Source organism: Barbus barbus (genome assembly GCF_936440315.1).
Source record: "Barbus barbus genome assembly, chromosome: 47".
Lineage (NCBI taxonomy): Eukaryota > Metazoa > Chordata > Actinopteri > Cypriniformes > Cyprinidae > Barbus > Barbus barbus.
In genome coordinates, this window is record NC_136725.1 from 10,593,730 (window position 1) to 10,615,522 (window position 21,793).

At 36.7% G+C, this 21,793-nt stretch overlaps 2 protein-coding genes across 2 annotated transcripts; one reads left to right on the forward strand and one right to left on the reverse strand.

The window, feature by feature from the left end:
• Positions 1-1,287: 1,287 nt before the first annotated feature.
• LOC306865531 (proto-oncogene DBL-like) lies at positions 1,288-14,798 on the forward strand (the record flags this gene model as incomplete). The annotated part of the gene is made up of 27 exons (XM_079410200.1): positions 1,288-1,338; positions 2,280-2,399; positions 3,143-3,259; positions 3,558-3,707; positions 4,101-4,225; positions 4,507-4,621; positions 5,435-5,554; positions 5,718-5,909; positions 5,996-6,187; positions 7,512-7,683; positions 7,767-7,855; positions 7,953-8,038; positions 8,208-8,274; positions 8,621-8,736; positions 8,806-8,875; positions 9,190-9,282; positions 9,460-9,552; positions 9,649-9,774; positions 10,216-10,437; positions 10,812-10,904; positions 11,540-11,618; positions 11,739-11,790; positions 12,559-12,755; positions 12,980-13,086; positions 13,556-13,668; positions 14,451-14,569; positions 14,749-14,798. 27 exons carry the CDS (start codon positions 1,288-1,290, stop codon positions 14,787-14,789), a joined length of 3,117 nt encoding a protein of 1,038 aa, XP_079266326.1. The 3' UTR covers positions 14,790-14,798.
• A 191-nt stretch (positions 14,799-14,989) lies between these two features.
• Positions 14,990-21,722, reverse strand: LOC306866009 (coagulation factor IX-like). The gene is made up of 8 exons (XM_079410946.1): positions 21,588-21,722; positions 20,961-21,130; positions 20,856-20,880; positions 20,561-20,674; positions 18,281-18,415; positions 17,814-18,100; positions 17,490-17,613; positions 14,990-17,308 (listed from the first exon to the last, which is right to left on the reverse strand). Exons 1-8 carry the CDS (start codon positions 21,652-21,654, stop codon positions 16,755-16,757), a joined length of 1,476 nt encoding a protein of 491 aa, XP_079267072.1. The 5' UTR covers positions 21,655-21,722; the 3' UTR covers positions 14,990-16,754.
• Between the last annotated feature and the right edge of the window lie 71 nt (positions 21,723-21,793).

The window sequence follows — 21,793 nt, forward strand, 5'->3', positions numbered from 1 at the left end:
CAATATATTTATGCTTTGCTAAACACTCTCAGGAAAGAAGGTGCAAAATCTCTCACTGGGGCAATACACTTTCAAAAAATACATATTTGCATATTTGCATAAATATTTGCATACTTTAGTACCTTTTTGTACCCTTTTTTCGAAGAGTGTATGCATGCATGTATGTATGTATAAGTATATAAGTACCGTTTTGTACCCCTTTTTCTTAGTTTCTAAATATATATACATACATATATATATATATATATATATACACACACACACACACACACACACACACACACACACACACACTCACACACACACTTTAGAACTTTATATCTAAAACATGTGCATGCTATGTTGTATGTAGATTCAGTCATATTAAATTATTTTAACCAAATAATATAAAATCAGTTTAATAATTTTTTAATAAAATTATATATATTTGTTTATATAAATTATGATGTTATTATACATTTATATGAATATTTTTTTGTATATTATGCAATTTGTTATAAATCTAATTTAATATATATATATATATATATATATATACTGTATATAGATATATTTATATTCTTATATTATATTTATATTTATATTAATGTGTGTGTGTGTTTATAATGTAATAATGTTTTACCTATAGGGAGGTTCAGTCATATTAAATTAGATTTTAGTAAAAATAATATAAAAATGGGTAATTTATAAAATATATTAAACATTATCCACTTATTCCATTATTATACATTTCTGTAAATATTTATCACATATTTATTATGCAATACATAAATATAACTTTACAATAATATTTGTAAGATATATAATTCATACACACCTTATTCATATAATATTTAATTTTTATATCACATATATTTTAGGTATATATTATGTGTATACATTTGTATGATTATTATATGTGAGTGAGGTGGGAAGTAGGTATATATGGCCGAGTATGGCACGAGTGCGTATCAACCTCTGTCCATGGTCCTGGATTTTATCGTTCGTGCCCCTCTCTACAGTGTGACGCTTGCAATATAATCAAATCAGGTCTGATTCGAGCAAATTACACAAAACTATGGTTTCGTAGATAAATTTTGTTCTGCGTAAAAGGGCCATGTACTATAGGTGTGACAGTAATGAGCAGATAAGTGCGGTCAAGGTGTCGTCGGCACTGCAGCATCCGCTCTGCGGCTGATCGCTGCTGCTGCTGCTGCTCACAGTCCCGCAGACAAAGTCATGGAGGGAGGGAAGTTGTGAGGCTGAGAAGTGGGTCTACATCCCTACGAAACGGGCAAATTAGAAACAATGGCGGATGCTAATCCACTCAGGGGACTGCCCCGGATCCAGAGGGCTGCGGTAAGATGGATTCTTCTCTGTTTTGGACCGGGTTTATGCTGCAGAACTGATAAACGCCAATGCAGGGCGGCGGGTGGGAGTCTTGTTTGCTTTAGATTAATGAGAAACTATAAACAAGACTATAAACGCGCGCGTTTGTAATACTAACTATTAGTTAGGATCGGGATAATTATTGCAGTCAGCAGTGGTGCGTTTTACATTTGATTACAGGCATGTGCGATGATCGGTTTTTGAAACAGCCGACCACTTCGCTTGTAACTCCGTGTATGGATTATGACTAACGCAATAATAATAGACTACATAATTATTTTGGCTGTGCATCTGTGTTTTATTACTAGTCATTACACATATGCACCACAATGGTATATTTTAACCCCTGATGATAAAGTAAACTGCAGGACTACTGATTATGGCAGCTAAAGTATGAATGTCTCTGATGAGGTTTACTGATCATACCTCAATCAAAAAGGGGGAAGACAGACAGCTTACACTGACTTCTCAGCATTAGCAGTTAAACACAGTCAGCCTTGGATTTCCATGGACATTGATTGTCTTTAAGGGTCTGAAAAAGTGCATAGTAGTTGCTGAATTTCCTGCTTGAATCAGCACGAAAGGTGTTACAAGAGGTTGTTCGCTTCACATTTTAGTATTTTGAAGGCTAAAAACACATTTTAATTGTACTTCGGGTTCTGTCTTTGATGTTTCATCTGTTTACTTAACTACAATTTCAATATGTACATTTATGGACATAGGTGGGTGTCTGACCTAGATTTGATAGATACATCTGTGAACACATTAGAAGTAGGAGGATGATATACAAGCAGCCACCCTGCTGTTTCTGATTAAACTGTTATGATCTTATTACACTTTAAATCATGCTTATTTATGTGATTGGATGTGAGTTGAATGTGTCCATATGAAATATCATATCTCATCTTCAGATGTCGTTCCCTGGACATCTGCACTTAGTTCTAGTGTTGAGACCCAAAACCCACCTGCATACCACTGGAACAGACCTCGGTTTCCGCTTCAGTCAGGACGACTTTGCTCTCAAGATGCCGGTAAGAGTTGACGAGATTCTTCTGTGGTGCAAAAACAATAGGTTCTTTATGATATAGTCATTAGATGCATACCTGATGTCTTGAGAAGCGAAACAAACACCAGATTGTATAATACTGAGTCATTCATTTGAATGCCCACTAATTATGTGAGACAACATTTGATATTTTAAATCTATTTCTTTTAAACTTTATTTATCCATAATAAGGCCATTAAAGGAATAGTTCACCCAAAAGTGCTAAAAATGTACTAACCCCTAGGCCATCCAAGATGTTTCTTTACTGGAACAGATTTGGAGGATTATAATTTTCAACTCACCAATGGATCCTCTCCAGTGAATGGGTGCCATCAGAATGCGAGTCCAAAAAGCTGAGTAAAACATGGATGGAACAATAGATTTTGTCTATTAGCAATAGTTTAAGGTTAAACACCTTGATGAATTTGTTTCTTACAAACATGCAGCTTTTCACTTCACAAGACATTAATTGATGGCCTGGAGTTAAATAAAAAGTAAATTATTTGTATCTGTATTGATGAAGAAACAAACCCATCTGTATCTTGGATGATCTGAGTGTGAGTACATTTTCAGCAATTTACATTTTTTGTGCACTATTCCTTTAAAAGGCAATTTCACCTTTAAAAGGTTAGCCTGCTTAACGAATGGACTCTTAATCTTATTTAACACAATTTTCATTAAATATACCATGCTAAATTACTTCCCTGCTTCTTTTTCTCCTTTATTCAGATGGTAATGCTGAGCTCCCTGACAGACCTGCTTCGCTTCATTGATGAAAATCAACTGAGCACTGAGTTTGGCGGTACGCTGGAGGAATGCCATAGTGACTGGATAGTTCTGCAAACGGTAAGCATTCTGTTGCACGCCATAGCAGCACATTGATTTCATGCAGGAAAACAACAAGACATACTGTAACAAAAAATGGCATTATATGCTACACAAATTGAAATTAAATCACAAAATCACATTGTATGCTTCACTATTTAATAAGATAAGAGAAACAAATCAATTACTAAAGGATATCTGTTTACTTCCTATTCATTGTCTGTGCTTTGCAAATCTAAATTCATGCAAGTCTGATTTTAGATTAGGATGCTTTGACCTACAAGTAATGCATATTTTTTGTCTGTGATGCCCCCTCCAGGCCATAGAGAGTTTTGCAGTGACAGTGAAGGAGATCGCTCAATTACTGCAGACATTCGGCACAGAGCTGTCTGAGATCGAGCTGCCTGATGAAGCCAGCGGCATTGAGTACCTACTCAGATCACACACTGAGAAATACAGGCAGATGAAGGTATGGGGATGATTCTGCAGTTGTGTATTTATTATGCACATAAACAGTGAGGTCTGACATTTTTTTTCTAATTTAATTTCATTTAATTTGATCTAATACATTATATTATCATTATATTATATTTTTTTAATCCTAAAACTCATTCACAGGTTTAAATTAGATTTTGAATCCCATACTCTCAGAATTTTGGAAAATCTATTAAACATAAAACAATAACTGGTAGGATGATTTTCACAGCAGAATATTTCACCACTGATATGCCAATACCAGACAACTATTGTTATAATACAAAAGCATCCCAAGTTGCTCAGACATTAAAAGAAGGCTATAATACTGTAAATTCTTTTATTTTTTTCTATTTGAATTAGACATATGGTTTGAAAACTATTACAGGATGACATGAGGTCAGTTATGAGGGAAGGACGTCAGATTCTCTCAAACCTTGAGGCCTCAAAAGCTGTGGAAGGTGCTGCAGCAGAAGACAGGGACATCAGCCAAGACAAAGAGAGAGTGCAGAGGTACGTAGGCTATTACTCACCAACAGAGTAAGTAAATCATTGTCAGCTCTTTTGGGTAGATGAATAACTCTCTAAGGAATCTTTATGTGATTCAGGTATTTAAAATCATGCTGTATTTATTTCCTCGTTAATATTTTATCCTCCAGTATTGGATTGGTTGACATCCATTTAACTTCCACTTGGTCACAATGCATCTTTCTGCAAAAATTGCAATCAACTTAATATTCTAGATAGGTTCTGTGTGTGAAAAAGTCCCATCATGTTCCATTTGTTTCTTGCAGGCTCGTGGCACAGTTACGGGACATGGAAATGGCTTTTGATGGATTTTTTGAGAAGCACCACCTCAAGCTCCAACAATACCTTCAACTGCTCCAGTACGAGATGAGCTTCCATGAGGTACAGACCAGTGTTGGAGTACTAAAAGTAGTGATTGTACTTTTAAAATACTGCTTTTCCAGCTTTTCTAGAAACAAGCTACTTTTCCCAAATATTTGCAGACGGTAAAGTGCAACATTGCTGTTTTCAATAAAACTACAGCGAATGATACTTTACACAAGTTCGCTACCACCAGATAAAGTAAAAACATTCTCCGCTCTCTCGCTCTTAGTGCTACAAAGTCAGATTTATTTTAGTGATTTGGTTTGTCTTCTATCTATATGAAGCGTTGGAAAGCCAGGGAGTCAATTTAGTCTTAAGTGGTCCACTTTTTTATGTACAGCATTGGAAAGCATATTTTATTGCATCGGTTTGTCCCAAACAGTTCATACTCTCATATGTAACTACCCAGTTAATTCAAGTGAATCAATTTGTCTTTCAAGGGTCCTCATCTCTGTCATGCATGGCATTGAAAAGCTCATGTCATTTTACTGAATCAATGCACCATTGGAAAGTTCATTTGGATGATTCTTGTAAATGAACAGAAACAAAATCACAGATTCGAGTTGCTATGGCTTTTTAAGTGTTATGTTGATTACTACACCTTTGACTATATGCTGATGACTCTACTCTCACTGTATATTAAGCATTTAATATAAGCAATTTAAGGAAAAAACATTCAAACTTTTTTTGCAATTATACCAAAGTCACATCTGCTGTAATATATATATATATATATATATATATATATATATATTGTGAATGAATGCACTATAAAATATTTATTTTAAATGCATCAGTGAACATAATTATTTGTTTTTGGTGTGTGCACAGATGGAAGCCACTCTGGAGAAACTCAGTGCACAGGAGAAAGCCATTGCATCTGTGGGAACAACAGTGGCCCAGACGGAGCAGCTACTCATAGACCTCGAGATGCTGGAAACCACAGCAGAGGTTTAATACCTTAAAGATTAAAATAACTGACCTTTTCTTTTTTATGCCTTTTTGAGCACATCACCAATATTGACTGATATTGAAGTTGATGCTAAGATCAGTTTGACCAGTCTTTTAACTGATACATTGATTAAAAGCCAAAAGTGCTCTGTTGTTTTTGCAGGAAGAAATGGGCCGTGCTCAGATTATTATTCTGCATGGGCACCAGCTGGCAGCGAGTCATCACTATGCTCTTGCCCTAATAGTTCAGCGCTGCAATGAACTGAGGCATCACTCTGACACTCTCACTACAGCTCTACGTGCCAAACGGGCATCTCTCACGCGTATACGAGACCTGCTGTTGCGGTTGGAGGAGGTAATAACTATGCAAATGCAAGAAATATGTAATATATGCACTTTATGAAAAGCACATACAGACTCTGCATATCTGTGTATTGGCAGACTGTGCGTTGGTGTGATGAGGGGGCCTATCTGCTGGCTAACCAGCTGTTGGATAAGTTTCAGTCCAAAGAGGGGGCGCAGGCGGCCCTGCAGGATATTGAGAGACTGATGGAGATGGTGCCCTCAGTGGTGCGGTCTAACCCGGACGTTCTCAGTCTGGAGTTTGAGGCAATACTCACACCACAGCTGCAGGTATGGTTATGGAATAAAGCACAAATATACCGTTTGAGACAAGTAGTGAAAATCCATATACTTGGCTTTTTTTTTTAATTTAATACATTTTCAATACAAATTATAGTAATCTGAGAAAATGTAATTAAAATGTATTTTAGAATAATAACATAACATGCATATAGAAAATAGATAGGGTGAATTTACATTTCATGCTCACTTTTAAGACACGTCTCATACTTTTGGACCCCATTTATACAGGTTTTGAGAATGTGCTCATTCAGCTTCAATTGTTCAATAGTTTAAATAATTTATATGATTTTAAATGACATCATAGGACAATTACAAAAGACATTTAAATGTGTAGCCCACCTAAAAAATGAAAATTCTGTCATTATGTACTCACCCTTATACAGTGTTTCAAAATGGTATTGCTTTCTTTCTTCTGAAGAACATATATTTTCAGAATTAGTATTTTTTTTTTGGTCAAAACTGCTTACCAACATTCTTCATAATATCTTCTATTTGTGGTTAAAGAAAATCATATATAGGTTTGGAACAACATGAGGGTGAGAAAAGATGAAAGAATTTTCATTTTTGGACGAACTATCCCTTTAATATCTTGCAGTATCTAATTTCTTTCTCTTAGACAGCAAGAAAATAAATGGAAAGAAAAAAATATTTAAGCTTCCACATTAAATATATATAATATATAATATCTTAATTGGTCAACGACTGTTTAATTTGCTTATAAAGTTTGCACTTTAAAGTAGAAATGCATCAGACAATGTTTATACTAAAATCCAATAAATTATTTTAATGGAAGCCTGTTTCTGCCATGTATTAAAGTTTTTTAAAAAGGTAATTGTGACATTTTATCTCACAAATCTTCCAATTCTGAGTTTGCATCTCCAAATTCTGAGTTTATATCTCACAATTATGTATTTTTTCTCTGAATTTTGAGTTTACAGTTCTTGCAATTCTGTTTTTGTCCTGCCACAGAGTAAGAATTTTAACAAAATTGTGAGATATAAACTCAGAATTGATTCTTTTCTTGCAGTTTAAAGTTTATATCTGACAGTTCTGACTTTTCTTCCTTGCAAAAAAAAGAGAGAGAGAATTGTGTGAGATATAAACTCATAATTGTGAGAAAATAAGATAAAAAGTTGCAATTTATCCTGTGGCAGATAGATCTGAGCTCTGAAGCTGCAATACTTTTTTTTCCCACTGAGTATAGACACTGAAATGCATCAATGCCATCTCCCTCTTTTTCGACAGTATGTCCTTACTCATTCTCTGTCGACCAAGTGCCTATTTTAAGTTCACCCCGTTCCTTTCTTGTTAGTCTCAGATAGAAGCTGTCACAGAGAAGCTATCAACAGTGCAGGGAATGATCCAGAGCAGACAGGCCTGTCTGAGGAAACTGGCTGATATTCAGGTCAGACCCATCCAGCTAGTCGCTCCAAGGCCCGAGAACTCGCCACGCTGCAAATCCCCTGTATTCTCTCCAAAACACAGTGTGTTTTTCTATTTCAACCACATTCGCACATGACAAACTTACTGTTTCCATTTGTCTAAATTTTTCTTGTCTTTATCAAAGGTTTTGACGTGAACTCCAGTTTAAGGTTTTCTTTTGATCTCGCACTTCCTGGTAAAAGGGCCTCACGGAAAGGTCCCAGCACTAAAAAGGTTTGGCTGACCATCCTTGTTCATCTCAAAATCACACAAAGCGCACTTCATCTACTCGTTGCTGACAGCTTTAGGAACATTCTTCCGGTTCTTGTAGATAGAGGTAATGCACGACTACGAGGAGAACCGCAGCTGTCTGTCTTACAGCCCAGAGGGAGTTGAGAACCCCGACCAGCACAAACGGTGAGCATTTACGCATTATCTTGACAAAACAAAGTATGTTCATGAATCATGAATTTCTTCTCAACCTCCTCTCTTTGTCTGTCTCTCACCAGTCTCTTTCCCGTTCTGTCCTCATATCTTTCTCCCCCTCTCTCCTCTGTTATTGCCCATGCATCCCTCGCTTCTGCAGCCACGTAGTGAAGGAGCTGATTGAGACGGAGAGAATCTATGTGGATGAGCTGCTATCTGTTTTGCTGGTAATGTCTTGACCGAATGACTTTGAAATAATTGGTCTGTGTTTTGTTTTCCCTACATCCCATTTGCCTCGCAGTGGTAATATTTTAGATGACCTTTGGATGCACTCATTTTGAAATCACATCTTTCCTTTCACACTGTAGTTTATAGTGTCGCAGTGAGTCAGAGTCTGATCATGTAGTTACACACACATAATGTGATGTGTTCTGTACAACTATTGGTGGAGTCTGCCAAATAAAAACAAAGTAAACTGATTTGGCACAGTGAAAGACACAACATGAAAAGTGTCTAATTTGAGCTATAATGTAATAGTTCCAAAAAAATGACTGCTCTGTGATGTTGTGACAGGGTTACAGGGCAGAGATGGATAACCCATCTCTTTCTAATATACTGCCATCTGTACTGCGAAAGAAGAAAGAAGAGCTGTTCGGAAATCTGCCGGAGATCTATAAATTCCACAGCAGGTGAGAAATATGCCCACACACATGGACGCATACATACACATACATGCTGATCCTGTCTTTGTTGTGCAGGATATTCCTGCAGGATCTCGAGTGCTGTTTAGAGACCCCAGAGAGAGTGGGAGCACGCTTTCTGGAACGGGTGACCCTTTCTGTGTCATACATATATATGATATTATATGTATATGTAAAGACATTTATAATGCAAAAGATGCTGGTCAAGAATCCTGAAAAAATGTATCAAGGTTTCCACAAAACTATTAAGCAGCACAACTGTTTTCAAAATTGATGAAAATAAGAAATGTTTTAGACTGCAAACTCACATTCACAACTTATTTATTTATTATTTATTTATTAACAATCTATTCTGCTGTTGTTCTGAAGATTAATATAGGAACCACTTATCTGGATACATAAGGCCCGTTAAGAGTTCTCTTGTAATGAATGTTTTTGCAGAAAGAAAATTTTCAGGTCTATGAGCGCTACTGCCAGAACAAACCTCGCTCAGATGCCCTCTGGAGGCAGTGTTCAGATTCAGCCTTCATCCAGGTATTGTTGAGGATATTTTTTATATCACACAGCCATACTTTAACAACTGATAAACATGGTTACAATATACAACACTAGCAGATATTTATATGGATAGATAGTGATTAGTGTAATATTTTAAATTCATTAAATGAGTTTTAGATTGTATATTTTGCTATCAACTTTTTTCTTATGTAGGAGTGCAAAAAGAAGCTGGATCATAAACTAGGTCTGGACTCATATTTGCTGAAACCTGTTCAACGTTTAACCAAGTACCAGCTTCTACTGAAGGTGCTTAACTATGACAAAACAAATCCATGCTTGTTATAGAATTTTTTGCCCCCACAGATGTCTATTATACTAAATGCTGTCTGTCTCTCTGACTAGGAGCTACTAAAACACAGCTCAAACTCGCAGTATGCATCTGAGCTGCAGGGGGCACTAAATGCCATGCTGGACCTCCTCAAGTCTGTCAATGACTCCATGCATCAAATTTCCATCACTGGCTATGAGGTGCGGCCAAGAAATGAGGAAGGATAGAAGAGGAATATTAAAGAAATAGTTCACTCAAAAAATGTACTCACCCTCAGGCCATCCAAGATGTAGATGAGTTTGTTTCTTCGTCAGAACAGATTTGGAGAAATTTACATCAGAATTTACAGCAATTTTACATCACTTGCTCACCAATGGGTCCTCTGCAGTGAATGGGTGCCGTCAGAACGAGAGTCCAAACAGCTGATAAAAACATCACAAAAATCCACATTTCCAGTCAATCAGTTAATGTCTCGTCTCTTTAAATCTGGTCTGATGAAGAAACAAACTACATCTACATCTTGGATAGCCTGAGGGTGAGAACAATTTCAGCACATTTTCATTTTGGGTGAACTGTTCCTTTAATGGTTGTATGATTATCGTGACTGACAGTTTGCTTTTCTCCGTGTCCTCTGTATCTAGGGCGAATTGAGTGACCTGGGCCGCGTCCTTATGCAGGGGTCTTTCAACGTCTGGATCAACCATAGGAAAGGGCCAACGCGCATGAAAGACATGGCTCGCTTTAAACCAATGCAAAGGCATCTGTTCCTTCACGAAAGAGCTCTGCTTTTCTGCAAGAAGAGAGAGGAGAATGGAGAGGCACATGATCGGACAGCCTCTTACAGCTTCAAACACTGCCTGATGGTGAGCGAGAGTGAGAGATCAACGGATTTGCTATTTAAATAATACTTTTGAATGAACGTCAAAGTAGAAAGATTCTTTTTGCAGGCAGATTTTACAATTACGACATCCACCATGCAGCTAACCTGCCAACTTTGACCTGTTTTATACACTTAAGCAATTTTCGAGCATTTTGTGTTGCACAGATGCTGAAGTTAAGCACTTGTTTATTTATTCCAGCTCTATTTTAAGTGTGCTCAAAGAGATGGAGGTTTTTATGAAAGGGGTTTTAGGATTAACTCAGATTCCATTGTCCATTAAAAAACCCACAAGGTTATTAAAATACTGCATTACTGAATTTCCAAGTTAAATCTTTGACCCCTCTGTTTCATTTGCAGATGAGTGCTGTTGGTATTGCAGAAAACGTCAAAGTGGATGTAAAGAAGTTTGAAATTTGGTATAATGGAAAAGAGGAGGTGTATGTTGTTCAGGTGAGTCATTTTATCAAGGTTAAAACTCCACAGTATGCACTGGATAAAAAGTTACAAGTGCCTCTGTCATCACTTAATAACGCCTCCTCAATACCTCCTCGTTGATGGAGATATATCAAAATATGCTTGCTCACAGTGAATATTAATGTCAAGTCCTGAACATAAAATGTCAGTTTGTTTGCCCAAAAAAAAAAAAAAGAGTGTTTAAAAAAACACTTCACAGGGACTAATTAGACATTTTTAAGACACATTGTGACCACATTGAACATTCAGGATTCGAAATCTAATTTAAAACTGGTAGTAAAAAAACTAAATATAAAAAACAACAACAAAAAATTTTACTTTGTTTTTTTTTTTTACTAAAATTGTTTTGATAATAATATAACTTTTAATTAAAATAAAATAAAATAAAATACTAAAAAAAATCTAAGATATTATATATATATTTAAAATTAAATAAGATATAACTATATATTATACATATAAATGAGTTATATTAATAAAATGTAATAAAAAATTATAATCTAATATTGTAAATATAAAAATATTATGGTAATATGGTAATATTATAAAAATAAAAATAAAAATATGGTGGAAAAAATTGATTTGTATTTTATAATTGTTTTATTTTGCAGGCTTCAACTGTAGATGTGAAGATTGCATGGCTCACTGAGATTAGAAAAATCCTCAACAATCAGCAAAAGATTGGCAAAGGTTTCCACAATGCATTTCCATTTCTGTCAATTTCAGTGTTGAATGTTTAAAATGAGGAATTGGTATGCCTTAAATAAATCTGTTATGTTTAGTGGGTCAAACTCTGTTTCACTTTCTCAGGTGATGCTCACCCGAATGGTGAGCAGCCATTATCTCCACCCTTGGCTGACAGGTGATCCTTACTTTTATAGTACGGATGTAAAACGTATCAACATTCATATTTGCATATGGAAGGATATGAACAAAATTCAACAGAATTTGAACAGTGTTGCCTTATATAAATCACATACATAAAGACTGTATGCTTTGAGCCCATCTGCATGATGGATATAATACTAATCAGTACCATTCTGGCATGAAAAACATTCTTGAAGCACACATTCTTGCCATTTATGAAACCTACGTAATAGAAACATTTGAGCTTTGGAGAATCAAACATAAAATGCTATATGCAGTAAATGACTGTCTAATGAATACTATGAACTATTTTTCAAACGTCATGCTTTTTAAACATTTAGTGAAGCATTTTATCCTAATTGGACATTTAAATCTATTTTAAATTTAAGTCATAGGATAATTTATCAGCTAATATGTAAATCTGTGATTAAATTTGGGAAGTCATTTGCAGCACATAGTACTTTATTTAAAAAAAAAAAAAAAAAAATTATTTGAATGTTGTTGTTCAATGGAACAGGATTGGGGTCAATGTCATGTCAACTCCACTAATGTTTGTTTCAATTCAATTCAATTTACTGCCTGAAAATTACACTCACATCATTAATATTGATCTTATTTGCAATTTTACTCTATTGACCACAGTCCGGTTTCAGATTATCCTGTTTGTTATGACGTTTGATGGATGTTTGTGTTTTTGCCCTGTGTTCCTTTGATGCCCTTGTTTCCGTTCGTCGGTTCCTCGGTTCATCGGTTGGTGTGTCAGTGTGAGGCATATGTCCGTATGCATGCCCTGGACGTCCACACAGATCACTGGCTGCTCAGGTTGTTTTGATGTCCTTCCTCACAGCAAGCTCCAGGGGGCGTCCGTCAGCTCAGAGGAGGCCGACTCAGGCCGCGTGAGTCCGGTTCTGACAGACCCAGTCATGGTTTCTCCACGTCCTCGCCACCACAATCAGCGCAGTGAGTCAGAGGCCGTGAAAAAGGCCATTTTCACTGGCATTTAGTCTAGTTGATAGGAACAGGAAAATTCACTATGCCATCAAACATAATGGGTTTTTGAAATGGGATTTTTAATATGTAATATGTAAATTGTGGCACATTTGCATGAAATCGAATCACGTAATGGCAATGAAAAATTGCATGAAAAATTATGTAATTATGGTTCGACTGGTTGTGGGTTGCAGGCTGGCCAGGGACATCTCACTCAGTGGACATCTGTGAGGGTCTGGAGGACTGGACCACTGACCTTTCAAACATCTCAGACACTGATGAAGAAGACGATGTGCTGCTGGTGAGCTCGGACCTTTAGATATCACTAAGATTCCCAGTTATTTGGGGAAAACTTCATCAACAATGAAGGATTTTGTTTAAACATAGTCTATATGGGAAGTCGTGGCCGAATGGTTAGAGAGTCGGTCTCGTAATCCACAGGTTGCGGGTTTGAGTCTCGGGCCGGCAGGGATTGTAGGTGGGGGGAGTGCACAGATGTACAGCGCTCTCTCCACCCTCAATACCACGACTGAGGTGCCCTTGAGCAAGGCACCGAACCCCCAACTGCTCCCTGGGCTCCGGGTGTGTGTTCACGGTGTGTGTGTGTATGCACTGCTGTGTGTGTGCACTTTGGATGGGTTAAATGCAGAGCAGAAATTCGGAGTATGGGTCGCCGTATGTCACATCACTTGTTCCACTTGTTCCTTGTTGTTCACTTGTATATGATGGTTATGACCTTGTAATATGCTGGTTTGTTTGTTGTCTTTTAGGTTCCTGGAAGGTATAGAGCAATGTTGGACCATTTAAAGTGTGGCAAGGATGATGTAATCATCAAATGTGGTGATGTCATTCACGTGTTACAGGAGAGTGCCATGGGGCTTTGGTGAGTCATTTTTTATTTATGCTCAAGCGGAGCAAAAAATATAAGACATGCTCCGATGTTACAATTCTGGCTGACATTGATAAGACAGTTGATAACTATTACTATCATGGATAATGATGGATGCTAAAAATTCAACTTTGCCATCACAGGAATCAGTTAAAATATACTAAAATAGAAAACAGTTATTTAATATTGAAATTATATTTCACAACATTACTGTTTTTACAGTATTTTTCATCAAATAAATGCAGCTTCTGTGAGCATTAGAAACTTATTTCAAAAATATAAATAAAACTGACCAAGCTCCCTAAAAAACAATTGTGCCTCCCTAAAAAAAAAATATATATATATATATATATACACACACACACGCACACACACACACAATATTGCCAAAAGTATTGGGTCACCCCCTTCTAATGAACAGGTTTGACTACTTTAGTAATTTCCATGAGTACAAATCTTAATGTTTAAGCATATTGCAACAGTTTGGACAGGACCATTTTCTACTCTAACATGACAGTGCCTCTGTCTTATATATATATATATATATATATATATATATATATATATATTAGCACGCTCTCACCTTAGCCATCTGTAAAACTATAATTATTCCCTAACATCTGGTTTCAAAATTCTGATGCAATTTAGCATTTTTTGCTTCTGGTATAGAACACTGATTAATTACAAGAACATATGACTTTTGAATCACTAGTTACACAACAAGAATCACTCTAATTGTCAAGTTAATGATCAGTGTCATGCTATAATTCTCCCAGGCATGTTAAGAATTTGACTCGTGGAGGTGAAGGAAAACTCCCTGTTGATACACTGCTGAGAATGCTGGGAGATGCAGGCAGAAGTCCCTCCATTAAACCAGGAGGGGGGCTTATGGTGAGTGAACTCTACAGGCCTAATGATTTTATACTATATTCTAAAATGCAACTTACATAAACATGTTGAATATTTTATTTTAAAGATACAAACTGAATGTGTTTATTTGATCAGATCTGAACATACAGCACTGTGCTGCAATAGAAGCTTTTCTTTCTAAAGCACTCCGGTGTTGTCTCATAGGTACGGGAAATATAAACAGCAGGAAGCCCAGCAACACCTAAGTACATACACCACATGTACACAAAGCTCACACCATGTGACAACCCTAAAGGCCATTTCTGTCATTCAGGACTGAGCCCAGTCACGCCAACCAGAAGCACACAAACAAACACCAAGTCAGGAAAACAGAGCTGCCTAGCTGAGAGAAAGTTTCCATCTGCCATCAGTGGGGATTTTGGATTATGCTGGATTTAAAGACAAAAAGGGATTCCTCTCTCTCCTCGAACGAGCCAATGACCACACCTACAACAATACAGTCTGGAAATAAAAGGAGCTTTTCAAAGCACTTTACAGTGATCCACTTCATCCCTGGAAACTACCATCACCATGCTGTGCCATAACTTGATATAAAACGTGTATTTGTGTAGTTAGCACAGTATTTAAGTGTATATTAAAAACAGGAAGGTTTATGGCATGGGGTGTAAACTGGCTTGAGAGAATAGCAAACAATTTTTTTTCTCTCCTCGGATAGGTACAGTGGTTGGACACTTGTTTTAAAAATCTATTTTAGTGCTGGAATGGATACCAGTGCTACAAAGAATGAAAGATAAACTAAACATTAGTATCTAGTTTATGTGCCAAAACCTAACATTCCATTCCCAAACCTACCAGGTTAACACCAATTCCTCTTTTTTTATTACTCTGACTTTACTTTGGCATCAGTATTTCTCCAAGAAATATTTCAGATAAATCTTATTTCAGAGAGTATGTGAGGTGAAAACTTCACTAAACAAATCACTAGTCAGCAATGTGATTGCTTTATTGCTTCACAGTTATGCTTAAAAACATACTGCTCACCTTCAGATGATCCATGTTTGTATTCATTCACTTGAAGTCAATTCACATATTGCTGTTCTGGAATACTTGGCAAATTTTCATAGTTATCAAAGTGTTTTTGTACGGGTTTACTGTAGAAACAGCATAATTCATTTTGATTTAAAAATCCTTTTTTAGCCATTCCACCATATTTGGGTCCGTTTTTGTCATTGAAATAAAACTTGGTGGTATACATCATTAGAATGTCCACTGTAAACTTGTTCGTTCTAATAACTTTTTCTGTCACATTTCCTGCACTCACAATGTGCATTTAAATTTTGTTAACCGCTTAGAAACCATTGAAGTCAATTTACATTAGATAACCGCATTAAAAACAGCAATGAATAAATACAGTACTGTTTAAAAGTTTGGGGTCAGTAAGATTTTTACTAAGATTTTTTTTTCTGAAAAGAAATTAATACTTTTATCCAGCAACGATGCATTTAATTGATCAAAAGTAAAGGCATTGATACGTATTTATATTTCAAATTCTATTTCACTTTCTATTCATCAAAGAATGCTGAATAAAATCATGGTGTTCACAAAACATCATATTTAGCAGCAGTTTTCAGCACTGATAATAATAAGAAATGTTTCTTGAGACCAAATCAGCATATTGGCATGATTTCTTTAGGATAATGTGACGCTGAAAAAAGGACTAATGATTTCTGAAAAATCAGCTTTGCCATCACAAGAATAAATTACATTGTAAAAACAGTTATAAAAACTACCCCAAACTTTTGAAAAGTAGTGTACATTTGCATGTCATTAGTTTAAAAGAGGGCTTGACAAGGGAGAAGAAAAGTGGATGCGGTCTGAATGGGTTTCATGTGTACTTCAGTTTGAAGTGCACTTCTTAAAGCCATACACTTCTAGTATATAATATGTACAGAGTTATAAAGATGAACGTGACCTCATACTGCTTTGTGGTATATCATGTATGAAAATAATTTCACTAGATGTACAAGCACAAAGTATACGATGGAAAACTATATTTTTTCTTGATTGTTACAGTATGTCTGTTGAATGATGACTAGTAAATATCATCTGTACAAAAATGTCTGTGAGCTCTAATTCATTCCGACATGTTTTTTTATGATGCTTTTAAAACAACCTTGCACAAATGCCTAACCTAATTCCAACTCTGTTAATCATGTTCTGATGCCAGTAACGTTACTTATCCAGTACATATATCTGGAGATACGGGTGTAGATGCCATACTTTCCCTCCTTAGCGCACTCCTCGCCCCAGCTAACGATACCCGTGAGGAACCATGTGTTGAGATAGCGGGTGGCATGGGGTCCTCCGCTATCCCCCTGACAGGAATCCTTGCGTACCGTACTGTAACCGGCACAGAACATGAAGCGGGAGATGGTGTCGGTGCTGCTGCCTTTGCACTCTGTCCGATCCACGTAGGGGACCTCGACTTTCTGAAGTGTTTTAGATTCCATGCCCCCGTACCGTAGCCTCCCCCAGCCGCTCACCAGGGAGTTTTCTGCACTCCTGAGCAAGGTCTCTGTGAAGTCTTTAGAGCCCAGGCAGATGGGCAGGGCGTAGTCAAAGAATTTGACGGGTCCTTTGAGCTTCAACAGGGCGATGTCATGATTGTAAAGACTCCGTTGAGAGTTGTAACGTGGATGGATATGGTACTCCACTATGCCGTGGTCACTCTCTCTTCCTTCATTCTTTGACACATCATGTTCACCTATAGAAATATAGCACCAGAAATATAGCAACTCACTGACAATATGTGCATCAAATGTGCTCTGGAATACATAACTGTAATTTATTTGAAATTTATAATAAAATAAATTATATATACTATTCACAACTTTTTATAACCAAATAGCAATAACAACCATGTGACAGTGTAGTTGGTCTCTCACCCACTCTGATGAAGAAAGATCCCACCTTTCCTTCAACACAGTGGGCAGCTGTAATGACCCATTCTTTACTGAGGAGAGAGCCGCCACAAAATGCATTCTTATTCACCTTTTCCATAAAAACCACCTGCCAACATGACAAAGAAAAAACAGTCTAAATTTCCCTCAAGAGTTATGATATTACATCTTTTCTTGTAATGTCCTCTTTACAAGGTTCGGTGGATTTTTCGACACAAACTAGAGAAGATTATACAAGCCTTGCTTCATAAGGTGAGGAGAAATCTTACGAATGTTTTATTTGGACACACAATTCATCACTTCATCTACCTGCCATGGAATCTCCCCTGGTGTTGCCTCGTTTCCTCCTATAATACGATGTTCATTATTTGTTGCATTTGTGATGGTGGGCCGAGTGGGAAAGAATGAGGTGATGTTTTTCAGTGTAGGTTGAGGTATGCTAGTCCCGTTCGCATCAGGAAGATCTGTAGGACTGGACTCTGTTGTATTGATGTGATTGAGAGAGTTATTTTGATTTCCATTCTCAGCACTGATAAGAGACCTTGAGTTAAGTGTTTCAGCAATATTCGCTCCAAGACGTCCACATGGGTACTGCCCTAAAACGTAAATGAAATTCCTTGAATGAACATGGTATTCAAAATATGCTACTGCATAGGATGAAAGGATCATACTGCACAATATAAGAAAAGCTTTGAGCTATGAGATTGAAATACAGTGTATGTCCTGGCTTAATGCAGATAAATGGCATGTAATAAGTGGGAATAGGATTATAATACCTGTAGGTTCACAACTCCTGCCGTCCAGAGCCAGTCTGTAACCCTCGGCACAGTCACACACTGCTCCATAAATTTTATTCACAGCGCAGAAGTGCATGCAGCCTCCATTATTTACATTACACTGTTTTGCCATTTCTGCACCAGAGCAACCCATGAAAGACGAAATAGGGTTTTAGCAGAGGAAGACTTTAAGAGTCACAAAAGCACACGAGGTTAAGAATTTCTTTTTGACAAAGTACTAATGCAGAGACATTTGGACACATACAAAATAAATAAATCATAAAAGATTAGTTTATTATTTATTTGATATAAAATTATGATATTAATATTCATTTCATGTTTCATGATTGCTTTTATGATCTGTGTCTAAATATATACAGTGCCCTCCATGAGTATTGGAACAGTAAAGACAAAATTTCTCTGTTGGCTGTGGAGTCAAGACATTTGCAAATATGATTAAAAGATGAATATTAGACAAAACTACAGAATGTCACATTTTATTATTAGCCGTTTCAACACATACATGTTTTACCAAATAAAAAGAACAGCACTTTTAGAGTTCATCCCACTCATTGAAGTATTGGGACAGTTGAACATAAGGCTTTTAATCATAAAAGATTAAAAGCTATTATTTAGTTGCAGATCCCTTGCGCACAATCACAGCAGTGAGTCTGTGACCCATAGACATCACCAGACTCTTGGTCTCATCCCTTGAAAGACTTTTCCCAGCCTTTAATGCAGCCAATTACAATTGTTGCTTGTTTTGGAGAGTTTCTGCCTTTTCTCTCCTCTTCATCTGGTGAAATTCATGTTTAATTAGATTTAAATCTGGAGATTGACTTGGGCAATCTAAGACTTTCCATTTATTTGCCCTTATAAATTCCTTGACTGAACTGGCAGGGTGTTTTGGGTCATTGTCCTGATGCAATATGAAGCACTTCCCAATGAATCTGGTGGCATTTTCTTGAATATTGGTAGGCAAGATGGTTTTATACCCTTCCAAATTCATTCTGCTACTGTCATCATACATTAAGTCATCAGTAAAGTTGAGAGGGCCTGTTCCAGAGGCAGCCATACATGCCCATGCCATGACACCACCTCCACCATGCTTTACAGATGAGGATGTATGCTTGGGATCATTGCAGTTCCCTTTTTTCTCCACATTTTTGCTTTCCCATCACTTAGATAAAGGTTCATCTTTGTCTCATTGGTCCATAAACACAGTTCCAAAACTCTTCTGGCTCACCTTTGTGCTTTTTTACAAACTCTAATCTTGCCTTTGTATTTATGGTGCTGGTCAGAGGTTTGCATCTTGCTGTGTAGCATCTGTAATTCTGTGTCAAAGTCTCCTGAGGACAGTAGATTGTCAGAGAATCACCCCAGCTATCTTGAAGTTGTTGCTGATTTTACAGACACGTCTTTTAGGGTTCATTTTCACAGCTTTTATGATTTGTCTGTCATCAACTACTGTTGTTTTCTCAGCCGATCAGGTAGTTGTTGGTTGCTGGTGTCGCTGGTGGTTTCCAAACTCTTGATTTTGGATGCCCTTTGTTTTTCCTAGAGCGCTAATTAACTTCCTCTTTTCTTTTAGCATCCAAATTGCTTGCTTTTCTCTCAAAGTCAGCTCCCTCATCTTCATCCTGGTTTGTGTGAGTCATCATCGAATGTAAAATTCAGAATACAGAAGTAATGGATATAACTGATACGACACATTCCCTGCTTTTAATATCTGAAGAATTAATGCAACAGGACACAGCTGATCACTTAGAAAGACCTGTGAGGCAACTGTTCAGATACTTATGCTCACATCAGATAGAGGGATGAAACTCTAAAAGTGCTGAACTTCTTAGCTGATACATCTATGTGTTGAATCACCCAATAATAAAATGTGACATTCTGTAGTTTTGTCTCATATTCATCTTTTAATCATATTGTAAATGTCTTGACTCCACAGCCAACAGAGCAATTTTGTCTTTACTGTTCCAATACTTATGGAGGGCACTGTACATGTTTGTGTGTGTATCTTTAAACTTCATAAGCTTCATCCTTAAAAATATTCAATTCAGAATAAACATATAAAAATGACAAATTCGAAATAAACTTAAATAAATATCAAATAAAACAAAAAACAACATATTTTGGCATATTTATTTAAAAAATTAGATGAACTAAGATGTAACATTAAAACATTTGTTGTATATTTTCTTTACACAACCTATTTTAATGTTTCACATAACAATCACTGACTTCCTGTGAGGATGTGAGGATCATGGATCTTACCCAACTCACAGTTCTTCCCACTAAAGCGGGCCGGACACCAGCAGGTGTATGTGTTCATGCCATCCTCACATTTCCCTCCATTCTGACAGGGAGATGACTGACACTGGTCTCCATCTGAAAGGAGGAGAGGCCATAATCATGATAGTATGAATATATCCTGCAATGTTGACATAAGGTAAAATTACAGACACTTTTTGGACAAATTAGAAAGTATAGAAACATACAAACAGATACAGAAAGGTTTATAATCAGTGTTCTAAATGATACATGTATCAGAAAGAATATTTATGCTCACCCATATAAGTGATCCAGAATTTCATCTGAAACAGTGATTGGAAAGTTTTTAAACTCGCAAACAGAGTCCTAAACATTTCGAGGTAAACGTGTTTATGTGACTCACGGTTTGTTCCTGGTCTTCAAAAACCTCTCTGGCCTCCTCTAGATCGCAGCGTTCTTCGAAACATTCCCTTTCCAAATTATCCTTTATCATCTCCTCAAATCTGCCTGTGTTATAGCGTTTCTGTCTCTTCAGAAGAGACCCCGCCAGATCCCTCGGCAGAAACATTGCAGCTACATGCACAAAAGAGATATGCTGAAAAATCTGTTTCTAGGACATAGATAATGTAGTTTGACAAGCATTGAAGATTTGGCAAGGGAATATTGTTTTACTTTGAAAGGCTTTTTATGTTGAGTTGGAACAGCTATTGAATTCAAAGACTTACATTCATTCAGTTCCACCTTGATAGGAACAATATGATGATTGATTTTTTTGTTTTCTCACAACACAAACCATAAAAAGTCTCTCTGACTAACTCTGATTTGTCTATGTTTTCACATTTCAAAAGACTGCATGTAACAAACAAATACTCAGTCTTTTTTTGATTATTAAAACAGATTTTACATTGACCAGCTCAAACTGAGAATTTTGACAATTCAGTGTTTCATTCTAAAAAAGTGTGTTAAAAGCAATGATTTCCAGGAACGTACATAAACTAGATAGGTTAAGACAGATGAATGGTTAACTTACCTTCAGAAGAAAGCCAAGTTTCTAGCAGCAAACTGCATATCAAAATAATGGGATACATTTTCACCATTTTCTCTTTGATAATTTCCCTTCAGGCAGAAATCTTTCCCAACAGTCTAAATACCTTCATGTTCCGCTCCAAAGTTCAGGACATACGTGCTTGCACTTCATGCAAACAGATATCTCACTGAGTGGGTGTTTTTGTCTGC

What these genes read in the sequence shown, in the direction of transcription:
- LOC306866009 (XM_079410946.1), bottom strand. Translation starts at nt 21,654, where the DNA reads ATGGTGAAAATGTATCCCATTATTTTGATATGCAGTTTGCTGCTAGAA. An exon ending in CAGGAGTTGTGAACCTACAG is followed by an intron (nt 18,101 to 18,280) that starts GTATTATAATCC and finishes TTTACGTTTTAG; the next exon opens with GGCAGTACCCATGTGGACGT. An exon ending in ATCTTTCTTCATCAGAGTGG is followed by an intron (nt 17,309 to 17,489) that starts GTGAGAGACCAA and finishes ATATTTCTATAG; the next exon opens with GTGAACATGATGTGTCAAAG.